At 45.3% G+C, this 12,457-nt stretch overlaps 1 protein-coding gene across 2 annotated transcripts in view; it reads left to right on the forward strand.

The window, feature by feature from the left end:
* Positions 1–10,162, forward strand: part of EWSR1 (EWS RNA binding protein 1) — a 28,284-nt gene extending 18,122 nt beyond the window's left edge. Inside the window, exons 9-17 of one of the 2 annotated variants that reach the window (XM_061168873.1) lie at positions 1,579–1,616; positions 2,150–2,182; positions 2,506–2,624; positions 6,575–6,704; positions 7,521–7,643; positions 8,099–8,261; positions 8,687–8,784; positions 9,311–9,563; positions 9,748–10,162. In XM_061168873.1, the coding sequence (XP_061024856.1) occupies positions 1,579–1,616; positions 2,150–2,182; positions 2,506–2,624; positions 6,575–6,704; positions 7,521–7,643; positions 8,099–8,261; positions 8,687–8,784; positions 9,311–9,563; positions 9,748–9,787 (997 nt within the window). In that variant the 3' untranslated portion in view covers positions 9,788–10,162. The remainder of the gene's footprint in view (positions 1–1,578; positions 1,617–2,149; positions 2,183–2,505; positions 2,625–6,574; positions 6,705–7,520; positions 7,644–8,098; positions 8,262–8,686; positions 8,785–9,310; positions 9,564–9,747) is intronic. The other variant, XM_061168874.1, reaches the window with a different exon arrangement.
* The last annotated feature ends 2,295 nt before the right edge of the window (positions 10,163–12,457 follow it).

A 12,457-nucleotide genomic window follows, 5' to 3' on the forward strand; every position in this document is an offset into this window, starting at 1 on the left:
AAATCACTATCATCACGTTTCCAATCACTTAGAATCCTTAGTATTTTTTGATTGCAAAACCAATTTCAAGTTTATTCATTTTAATTCTCCAGAAGTAATAATTCTACTAATTTTGCTAGACTTTGCTAGTAGAGGGGTTCCCTCTTTCTGGGTGAGAAGTCTCTCCTGAAGCCATAGAAAACATCATGGCTTTCCTCATAGGTTTTTCAACAGACTGTGAAGCAGTCGGTTGGATCCTTTGGGGACAGGACAAGGGCTTTCCCCTCTCCCCTCTTTTTTATTGTGGTGTGGTGATGGTTTTCAGTGTCTTCTGCAGGTAAGGCACTCAATGTTGTTAACATGCCCTTTTTCATTGCCTCAGTATTTTGATATTTTCGTTGGCTGTTAAACGTGGAAACTTTTTAACATGCTTTGTCGCATTTATATGCTACAGGTTACAAAGTGAGAGCCTTGTATACACTTCAATACTTAAAAAGTACCCGTACTCAGTACTCAGCCGGCAGCATAATGAAAAGTGGGACTAGACACGGTGTCCATATGGAGAGGAAAAATATACATAGAATATTTTTAACAAAATGTATTCATTGTATAAATGGAATCCTTCTGTAACTTTGGTAACTGCATACTTGTTGTTTGGTAATGAACCAGAGGAGGTATAATACTCTAGAATTGTGTAACATTAAAGTGTAAACTTTTGTGTTTAAAGAGAGAGAACATTTTATGGTGTGTACTTTTAAAAAGGAAACAAAGCTGCATGCAACAGCTTGAAATTGTATATTCAGGTATTAAAGGTGCAATACTGGTTAGAAAAAGCTCAGGGCCTCCCACTGAGGAGCTGCCTTTATTTAATTTTTTAAAAAACAAAAAGGCCCAATTCATATTTCTTCCCCCTTTAAGATGTGTAAGGCGGTGATTTTATACTGCCGTTGTCATTGTTTTCAACGGATATGTCTATAAAGTTGCACCCCCAGTCCGTGGAGCCTTGGTATTTGTTGTAAATTCTCCTTTCACAGCGATTGTTAAACCCATTAGTGCCCTGAAATGTATGGCTTTATGCTGAAGATCGGCTGGATGCGTCCTCTGGTGTGTGTTGTAGGCCTTTACTTTGGTGTCTCCTGCTTTATTATACTGTGACTTGTTAGGAAGCCCGGGGCCTCACTTGGCTCTCCCCTGGGAGAGGTTGAGGGTGCACCTTTATGAACATGAAAAGATTCATCACAGCAGTTACCCCAGCTTGCTACTTCTCTCCACACCAAGCTCTCCCTGTTTTTCAGCTGACGGGGTGGGTGTTTGGGATGTATTTTTCCCCCAGTTTGCCAAGTATTGCACTATTAATACCAGCCCCCCCGAAATGAAAGGAACCAACCACAGTGGTGTGTACAATCAGACGAGCAAGGTTGTATATAAAGGAAATTTGAGCGAGCTGCCCTGAAGAAAGGCATAGTGACAAGATGAGAGAGATGCATTGTTTGGAGATGTGTTTAGCCAGTGCCCTTCTTCCCCACGAGCCCCCCCAAGGCTCAGAGCGGTACTGGCTTTTAAAGGGAAAGGCCTTCATTTCTTCGTTTATCCCCCCAGCAGCGCTGGAGAGCGAGGTGGCTTCAATAAGCCTGGTGGTAAGTTTTTGAGTATTACCATGGATAGTGTTTAAAAAAAATACAGTCAGTTTTTAGAAAACTATAATTTTATATTAGTTTCATAAGCGGTTTAAAAATGATCTATACAAAAGAGACTAATGGGTACTGCCGGCATTGTCTTAGGGGTAATAAGGTTAACCTATGGTTACAAAACAAAGGGTAACTTGAAGTATTGAGCAGCTGCTTCTGTAATATGGGGGAGAATACAGTTTTAAAATTTGGTTTATTTGGAGGAAAAAATTTGACTTAAATTTAACACTAATTTGGCACATAAGCATTGAGAGTGTATTTGGTTAATGGTTTAAAAGCAAACCAGCAAAGAAAAAGCAAACCCTAGCAAACCTTTCACAAATGTTAAAGGGGCACTGTTCCATTTTAGCAGTGCGGGTCATTTTGAATTTAATGAAGCCCCATCAAATGGTGGTGTAGTAGATAGCTATGTGTGTTTGTAAGGTTTGTAGCTTGCAAGACGTGCACTAACAGTATTTTATATGATCTTTCCTGGTTGGCAGGACCCATGGACGAAGGACCAGATCTTGATTTAGGTAATTCCAAATTCCTGATTTTTATATTGTGCTTTATAAATGAATAGCACAGAAGTAAGTGCGTGTTGGGGTTCAACAGCCTGGTAAATCAATGGGATACTCTTGCTGTCAAGAGCAGTTTGGGGCTTCCTTTATCATGAGTGACTACTCATAACCACCTTAAACAAAAATAAAGTAAACCAAGAGTTCCATGTCATTCTTATTAGTAAGGTTGGTAGTTCTCTTAGCTTTGTGATGAATACCAGTGGGCAGTAGTGACCATTGGTTAATAAGCCCTTATGGATACATGACAATAACTCCCTTTGTCTACTTTTCTCTGGAAGGCCCACCTGTAGATCCAGATGAAGACTGTGACAACAGTGCAATTTATGTGCAAGGATTAAGTGACAATGTGACTCTAGATGATCTGGCAGACTTCTTTAAGCAGTGTGGAGTTGTCAAGGTAAGTAAAAGCGTGACCATGTGATTTGGCAGATCTTTCAACCACAGAGCATTTTAAAGAGAATTGACTTGAGAGTGTCTGAAGTTGCTTGACTTTTCCTTCTGGACTGTCCATATTGTGGTTTGCTCCTCAAAATACAAAAAGCAAAAAACAAAAATTTTTTATAGAAAAGAAAAGCTAAACATGATTTAAGCATACTTGATAACTCAGGGTCATTTTTATAATTATCATGTTAATTGTAAGAATACTTAACATGAACATTACTTATTGTGAAATATAGAATATGACATAGTTTTAAAAATAATGAACACTTACGTATCCATATCCCAGCATAGGAAGTACGGCTTTATGAGTACCTTTGAAGTACCTGGTATATGTCTTCCCTTCCCAGTTTTACCCCTTCTCTCAACTCCCATCCTGAAATTTATCATTCCCTTTCTTTACTTTATAGATGTGTCCTCAGTAATATTTTGTTTTACATAATTTTGAAGAGTATTTATTAAACACTACTGTAAGGCAGTATACTGGGAACAAACAGATAAGAACCCTTGGAGTTTACATATAGTGGGGAACATATTGTAAAAAGGAATATAGTTGTGCTATGTTCAGTGATCGTGATTGTTAGGGAGGAAAATAAATACAGCAAGATAGAACAGGGATAAAATGAGGAACAGAGCCATTAGGAGCAGGGAAATAATTTCAGAATAGTGGAGGGAATAGTGAGGCAGGAGCTTGCCTGGCAAACTCAAAGAAGCTAGTGTGGCTAGAATGGTTTTGTCTGAGCTGCTGTAATGGTGGTGGGGTTATTAATTAGATGAGGAAAACTAAGAGAAACTGGGATTTTGAGAAGTTGTGGGGGGGGTCCCTAGGTCAAAATTTCAAAAGTCTGGGCATCTTATATTTCATTCATAAATATATCACAAGTTATTCGTAAATTCTCTTAACAGGCTGCTGCTAACTTTTTAGTTTATAAGCCATGCTCCATTGAATGTCCTTGTACCTATCTCCTGGTGTGCCAGTTTCTCTATTGTGTATATAGTTGATTCTTGTTATTCATGGTAGTTAAGTTCTATAAAATCACTATAAACACTGAATTAGTGAATGCTGAGCCACTGTCCCTGGGGGAAGTATGTACACATATACACATACACATCTCACATATGTTATAATCATAAATTCTAAAAAAATTCATCCTGATAGATCCTACTCACTTTATTTTACAAAGAAAAAAAGATTCAGAAATGTGACTTGCCCAAGTTGGTATTCATATTCATCCATTTAGTCCCAGAGCCAGAACTTCTTACAGAACACTGCCCCATCCTCCCGGTCTCTGTCCTCTGGTCATTTCTAGAGAGAGCTAGAACGAGAGGGGAGAGCGTCATCTTTTTCCTTCTCAGCTGGGAACATGTGCATCTGGCAACATGTGTTTCACGCTCTCTGCATGTCTGCAAATAACCACAAAAAGTGCCACAAGTATTGATTTTGGTAGGCAAAATACTGATGAGTAGGCAGATTTGCAAATCTGAATCCACGGATAATGAGAACCCACTATGCCCAGGTGTAGAACTGCTGGTTCTTAAGATGTGTACAGTGTTTAACCTCAAAATAACTGTCTGGCTGACCAGCTTAGACTCCCACTGGCACTCTGACTGCACACCTGCCACAGCCTCACTGGGAATCACCTTTTTTTTAACTTTCACTAATCCGGTAGAAGAAAATGGAAATGTAATTTAACTTGCTTTTCCCTGATCATTAATAATGTTAAAATGGCACGCTATCTTCTTTGAAATACCTGTTTGTGTTTTGTACGCATTTTTCATTGGGTTGTTAGTCCTTTGTTGATTTATTAGTGGTTCTTTATTGTCTGAATGCTGATTCTTGTCTTTGTTGCAAATACAGGTCTCCCAGTTTGTGGCTCACTTTTTTCTTTTTTTGGCCGTGCCACACAACTTGCGGGATCCTAGTTCCCCGACCAGGGATTGAACCTGTGCCCTCAGCAGTGAAAGGGCAGAGTCCTAACCACTGGACTGCCAGGGAATTCCCTGTGGCCCACTTATTCATTTTTTTTTTGATGAGTAGAAGTTCTTAATTTTACTGTAGTTGAACTTAGAGGTCATTACCTTACTGGTTTGTGTCTTTATTTTTTTCCATTTGCAAGACCTTTTATTCCGCAACATCTTTTGAAAGAGCCATCTTCTCCCTGGTGGTATATAATGCTTTCACGTAGAAAGTACACCTTTACCTGGAGCTGTTTCTTGGCTGTTTTGTATACTTGGTTAATTTGCGTGATCCTATGCTAGTAGCACTGCTAATTATTCTATGCTCAATATTGATACCTAGTAAGGCAAATTCTTCCATTTTATTCTTTTTCTTCAGAAATGTTTTGTTGTTTACTCCTTGCTCTTCTATATATATACATTTTATATATATATACGTTTTAGAACCAGTTTATGAAGTTCCTTAAAAAACCCCAATTGGGGGAATTCCCTAGCCGTCCAGTGGTTAGGACTCCACGCTTCCACTGCAGGGGGCACTCATTTGATCCCTAGTCAGGGAACTAAGATCCCATCCATATGCTGTGCAGAGCGGCAAAAAAAAAACACAAAAATCTATTGGATGTTTACTGAACCTGTAAGAATTTTATTTATTTATTTTGGCTGCATCGGGTCTTCATTGCTGCACGTGAGGGCTCAGTAGTTGTGGCACACGGGGTTAGTTGCTCCATGGCATGTGGGATCTTCCTGGAGCAGGGATCGAATCCGTGTTCCCTGCATTGGCAGGCGGATTCTTAACCACTGCGGGGAAGTCACTGAATCTATAAGAATTTGAGGAGAATTGATATTTTTATAGTACTGAGTAGTTCCCCCCCCCACTCCCCATTAACATTGTATTTCTCCATTTATTAGGTCTTTGGTAAAGCCAATCTCCTTAAAAGTTTTGCAGATCTTTATTTTATTTTTAGATTTATTTTTTAGTTAATGGTCTATTTTGAATGGCATTTTCTGATTCAGCGATTTTGGTAAATCTTAAATCATATAAGGAGATTTCTCTCTACTTGTGATTTATATGTTGTTTATTTGGGTATGTGGGGTTTATTTGTAGTTAAGAAAGCAGTGTTTACTATCAAAGTTTTGTAAAATTACAGATTTTAAACTGACATACCCCATCATTCATACCACTATTTCGCCACATTTCCTTTCAGTGTTTATGTGAAACATAGGTATCAGCATATATATATATATGTATATCATAATTTATTTATAAATGCAGATAAGAGTTTGATCATATGCAAAAAACACATAAAGCCATATTTTTGTGCAGTGTGGCTCTTGAATTCAAGCCACTTGCATCTGGTGTTGAGCTGAAAAACTAGTCACCTGTTCTGTCTCTGGAGGAAAAACTGGCTGTGTTGAACTTGAGATAATCAGGACTCCTTTTAGCACACTCACAGCCCTGTATGTTGTACTTAATGATTTCAGGGTAATTTTTACTTTATGTGATATGTGTCTTATATGATGGCATCAAAGCCTGACTGAGTCCTAAGAGGTGGCTGCTCACTGGGTGCCTGTTAGTGTGACCCACAGGGTGTTGGGGCAGGTGCAGGGACACAGGAAAAGGTGGCTGGGGAAGGAATGGGACCTGTACTGTTCATTTACACAATTTGGAACTTTGGTTTTATGATAAAACCTATTTTGGTTTTATGATAAAACACATCTAAGAGGAAAAGTCTTCTAAGTACAGATTTGTGGTAGCTATTTAGGAAATAAGTTACCCATAATTCCACCACTCAGAGATAAACTATAACAACGTCCTTCTGAATGTGTGTCTGGAAAATTTACTGCTTTTGACAGTTTAAAGAACTTGGATGGGAAAAAAAATTTCACATGGATTTATTCCCCTGAAAACTAGTATATTCTGGTCACAGCTTAATTATGCTATTTTATGCCTAGATAAATAAGAGGACTGGACAACCCATGATCCATATCTATTTGGACAAGGAAACAGGAAAGCCCAAAGGCGATGCTACTGTATCCTATGAAGACCCGCCAACTGCCAAAACTGCTGTCGAGTGGTTTGATGGTAGGAACCCTAGGTCAACAAGGGTGTGTGCTCCTAGCCTTCTTAGCTCTGCCTCCTCTGGGGCACACAGGGTCTGGTAGCAAGTGTTGCCTGTGTCAACTTGTGGGTTAAGAAAGGGTCTTGCTCTGATGTATTTAATTCTGGCTGTTAGAATGTTGTTCTCTTAAAGTGGTTCTAGGGACCAGGGACAGATAGGTTCTCCCTCTGTGTGGCTATAGGGCGTGGCAGGAAGGAGGACCTCAAGAGCCAAAGGAGCAAGAAGACCCTTTTTCTGCTCCTGGAGGAGCACTGGATGGCTGCTGGGAAGTGCTTGTCGCGCTCCCCTCAGCCACATGAGGGCCCGGGTGCTGACCATGGGTTAAGAGATCCCTTACTTTCAGTCGTTGTTCAAAGCCTCATGCTAAAGTTGTAATTCTTCTAAGCACAGATGTCAGAGGTGCAGAAAGTCCCACAGACATCTCAGCCGTATACATTTGCGTTTACATACATATGTGGCTTTGACATTGATCCTGGAATTTCACTTCACACAAAACCAACTTTAAAGTGTCAGAAAGTTCTGCGTCTCCTCTATTGGCCACTTCCTGCTCTACTTGTCCTTGCTTCTCACCCTATTTTTTGTTTTTCTGTTTGTTTCTGGCCTTGCCTGTAAAAATCTTAGGGAACATCATGGGTGGGCACACTTGATGAAGCAGGAATGGTTGGTTTGATAATAGGCGGGGGTTGGTGAAAAAGGAGTCATCTAACCTTGCCTGGTCCCTCAAGGGGACTAAGAGTTGGAGGTTGGGAGTAATTGGCGTTCTGTTAATCTTGTTTCAGGGAAGGATTTTCAAGGGAGCAAACTTAAAGTTTCTCTTGCTCGGAAGAAGCCTCCAATGAACAGCATGCGGGGAGGAATGCCCCCCCGTGAGGGCAGAGGGATGCCGCCGCCGCTCCGAGGAGGTATTTACTGGATACTGTCTCTGGGCTGTTTCTGTGTTGCTTTGGAAGTTTTTTAGTACACTTGTCTTTGAGGAACTTGGTTTCTAGAGTGAAGGCAAGCCCATTAGCAATACTGAAAAGGTGTGTAGAATCGATACTAGACTATTGGATGCTGATGGTAAAAGTTGGTGGGAGTAAAAGAAAAAGAAGAGGATGGGTTGATTGGTCAGGGAGGCTGGAATCCCCAGGGAACCACGCTGCCTGGGGTTTAGCCCTGGGCTGTTCTCTTCATCTGCCCTCCTCAAGTTGTTGTGGAGCTAACTGCAGTGATGACAGTGACTAGCCCTTGGGCCTGTGGGAAAGTATGGGCCAGGTGATGGGGCAGCGACAGCTGTGATCTCTGATTCCCTTCATGAGACGTATGCCTGTAGCAAATCTGGTGCTGCAAAGAGGTGGTTTATGCTTTCTTATTGCAGGTCCAGGAGGCCCAGGAGGTCCTGGAGGACCCATGGGTCGCATGGGAGGCCGTGGAGGAGACAGAGGAGGCTTCCCACCAAGAGGGCCCCGCGGTTCCCGAGGGAACCCGTCTGGAGGAGGAAACGTCCAGCACCGAGCTGGAGACTGGCAGTGCCCCAATCCGTATGTACTTCTCCGGGCACACTGATAGCCTACTAGTGCAGTCTCCCTACATCTTGCCCCATTCCCATTCTGGAGAGGCCTGCTGGATTCTTTTCATCCGGAGGAGCGTAATGATGACCCTGATGGCTCTGCTGGGGGTGGGGGGGGGGTGGCCTAGTCGGTCCTTTACCGGCTGTTTTGGAGCCTTCGGGAGAAGGTCACAGTCCATTCGACTCAGGCCCACATGGTTGTACAGACACTTTGCTGGATCAAACTCTGGTGCTATGGTGTGTTGCTGCCTGAGGCTACGGCTCAAAAGCCGTTTTCTGTGGACTGATCCTCTTAGTGGTGTTGGACCCCGGGATTCAGTGATTATGGTGGTTTCTGCTCAGGTGGTGCCTTCACTTGTTCAATAAGTGATACTGTTGTGATGTAACTTTATGCAGGGGGTGTGGAAACCAGAACTTTGCGTGGAGAACAGAGTGCAACCAGTGTAAGGCCCCAAAGCCTGAAGGCTTCCTCCCACCACCTTTCCCACCCCCGGGTAGGTACCCTCAGCTTCTTGGTAACACTAAAACCTCTTGTGTTAACTTGGTGGGCTTGGTAAACAAAATTCAGCTGCCCAGACCAGGTTGGTGAGTTCAGCAAGTGCAGCCCTGGACACTGTGGCTCTTTAAGTTACACGGTTGACCCTTGAACAATGCAGGGGTTGGGGCGCCGGGCCTCTGTGCAGTCAAAAAAAATCCACTTAAAACTTTACAGTCGGCCCTCCCTCCATATCTGTGGTTCCACATCCTCAGATTCTACCAACCTCAGATCATGTAGTACTGTAGTTTATATTTAGTGGGAAAAAACCGATGTATAAGTGGACCCATGCACTTCAAACCTGTTGTTCAGCGGTCACCTGTAGTTCCATCATCAGTTCTAAATTGTGACCCAGGTGTTCGGGTGAGTAAGTATCCGTTTCTGCTCTCGGGGAAGACAGCAGATCCTGAGGGGACCTCTGCATTCACCCATTCTCTCTGTCTTAGCACTGAGCTGGCCTCTCCTGTACTTTCCCTTACCTTTAGGTGGTGACCGTGGCAGAGGTGGCCCTGGTGGCATGCGGGGAGGAAGAGGTGGCCTCATGGATCGAGGTGGTCCTGGTGGAATGTTCAGAGGTGGCCGTGGTGGAGACAGAGGTGGCTTCCGTGGCACCCGGGGCATGGACCGCGGTGGCTTTGGTGGAGGAAGACGAGGTGGCCCTGGGGGACCCCCTGGACCTTTGATGGAACAGATGGGAGGAAGAAGAGGCGGGCGTGGAGGACCTGGAAAAATGGATAAGTATGTGGTGGTAGAACCAGCTGTGGAGCACAGGGCCCATTGGGCGGCAGGCCATTCCCATCTTTGGAGCAGGTCTCACCCGCTCTGTGGGAATGAGGCAGGAAGCTCAGCTCAGGGCTGTGGAAGGGCTTCCTTTCCTCTCCCCATTTTAACACATGGCCCCTTTTTCCTTTTTGCCCTGCAGAGGCGAGCACCGTCAGGAACGCAGAGACCGGCCCTACTAGACGCAGAGACCCCGCAGAGCTGCATTGACTACCAGATTTATTTTTTAAACCAGAAAATGTTTTAAATTTATAATTCCATATTTATAATGTTGGCCACAACATTATGATTATTCCTGTCTGTACTTTAGTATTTTTCACCATTTGTGAAGAAACATTAAAACAAGTTAAATGGTAGTGTGCCGAGTTTTTTTTTTTCCTTCTTTTAAAGATGGTTGTTTAACTAACTAAGACTAAGACTAAACAATGGGAATCCCTTGTGAGCATGCTCAGTTATCATTGTGGAGAACCAAGAGGGCCTCTCTAACTGTAACAATGTTCATGGTTGTGATGTTTTTTTTTTTAAATAATAAAATTCCAAATGTTTATAAACCGTCATCCTTCTCGGCCTCTGTTCTGCAGCCACTGCACATCTACTTGGAGCATGCCCCCAACCCCCCAGATCACAGCTCATTCAAGCGTCATGTGTGAGGAAATCTGAATGGTCAAGATGTGACAGTGCGGTGTTGGTCACGGTGCTGCTGGCAAGGAAAGGGGGTTCGAGTGTCACTTTGACCCTGAGCCGTGTCTCAAGGGGACATCATAGCCCAGGTCTGTCGGATTTGCAGTGGGGGGCACTGTGTTGGGGATCCGTGGCTGGGAGCCCTCTGAGGGAGCTTTGGGTCACGGGGCCCTCTGTGAACGCCCCTCCCAGCAGTGGTAGAGTTGGTGGGCCTCTGAGGCTCCACACACTTCAGGATACAGGTCTGCCTTAGTGACAGCTAAGGAGGGGAACCGTTTTTATATTTCCTACTCAAGTGGTAGTGGTTATTGTGCTTCCTTGATGTTATGGGGTTAGAGTTTGAAAATTAGGTAAACAGCCTAAGACTAAAATGGAGGCCTTGGTTAAGATTGCCTTGGTTGCCTTCTGTGGGGTCAGAGCACATTTCTGTTGTCGGGGAGGAGATGTGAAGAGCCCCAGACCCATCACCTGTTGGCCTTGTGGTCAGTCTGGTCTCTTCTTGGAGCCGCATAAGTATCCAAAGCAGGCCAGTAGGTTTCAGTCATTCAAAGATCCAAGGCTCTTAACACGGCCATCTGGGAAAAGCCATTTTCCAGGTAAGCAATTGTAACTTAATCCATAAATGTGTCCCCAGGCAGATGCTCAAGAAACAAACTTCGGCCTTAACACACCCACCCAGTCAAAGATAGCTAGTGTCCTAAGGCTCAAGGAGAGATTGTCACCTTCAGCCAGGGGAAGGGGCAAGGGTTTGGAGTGAATTTTCCCTTCCATCCCCTGCCCAGTGGGAGCAGGGCCTGGGGAAGCGGGTACACTGCTCACAGCACCCTGCTGGCCCCAAGTTCTGACCACTCACCCCGGGTCTTCTGCTCTCTCCCCAGCCCACCTGGACGTACTTTACATACAACTCTGTGGTTTCCTGTTTCTTTTTCTGCATTACCAGCCCATTTCCCAAATGAATACACATTGTGCTTGCACCTTTGGAAAACCCTCCCTTACCCCTCATTAATCCCCCTCCAGCCACCAAGCCATTTTACTGTTTTCCTCGGCATCCACCTCCTCTCCCTTTCTAGAAACCACTTCCAACCAGTCTTGCCTCTGCTGAGACAGTAGCGACCTCCATGTCACCAAATCACTGGTGGTGCCTTCCCAGCCTCTGCTGCCCTCCTTCTCTGCCTGACCTCTAAATACAGGAGCTCCCAGGCTGTGATAGGGCTCCTCTGACCTCTCACTGCTTGGCTGACCGCCCACCCTTCTCCCAAGTGCCAGCTCTTCCCGGGATCTGATGGGCTGAAAGGGCTGGATCCTGCCCCGCACCTCCCTCCACCCCATTCTCAGCAAGTGGAAGAGTTTGTCCCCTCATCCTGAACCTTGGAGTTCCTCATTGACTGCTGTTCTCTCAGACCCCAAAGCAAACCATCAGGCTCTCCAAGACGCAGCACCAGAAACACCCATGCCTCCCACGGCCCTCTTGCAGGGCTCCCAGCTTCCCTCCACCCCTCTAGCCCTTACCCCCCAGAGGCTGACCGACCTCACCATTCTCGAAACCCTCCGGAGGCTCCTGCTACGCTGGCCATGACCCATGAGATCTGGCCTCCCTCAGGGCCCCGTGACCCGAGCTGCCCTCTCTGCCTTCCTCCCCGCAGTCCCACCACACAGGCCAGTGCTGTTCTCGCAAGGGGCCAAGGACGCTCCCACCTCAGTCTTGGCAGGTGTCAGAGCCAGAGTTCACACTCCTGAGGCCCGAACGCACCCACGACATCACCGGGCTCCGTCACCGGGCTCCTGCATCGTGCCAAGTGCTCATCAGCCCCTGAGGCAGTGAGCACCCCGTGGCTCAGGTGAGGAGATGAGACTTGCCTTCAGGCCCGAGGGGGCTCCTCAGAGCCTGCGCTCTCCCCCTCCTGACCTGCCATCCACAGGCATCCTATTTCTAAAGGGATGGGTGCCCGGTCCACCCCCTCCCCGGCCTGCAGCCCAAGCTAGGGGACCACGAGCAGCCCTCCCAGCAGCTGCTGCAGGGACAGCCACCAAGTGTGACAGGCGTTGCCTAACTCCTGCCCAGAGCTTGAGGCCCCCCCGCAGGAGCAGCCTCGCGTCCCTGGCGCCTAGGCCCAGGGGAGGTGCTTACATCAGGCAGGCCAGGTCCTCTCAGCCAAAAGAAACGTCTGGAC

The sequence above is a fragment of the Eubalaena glacialis genome, chromosome 15, assembly GCF_028564815.1.
Source record: "Eubalaena glacialis isolate mEubGla1 chromosome 15, mEubGla1.1.hap2.+ XY, whole genome shotgun sequence".
Lineage (NCBI taxonomy): Eukaryota > Metazoa > Chordata > Mammalia > Artiodactyla > Balaenidae > Eubalaena > Eubalaena glacialis.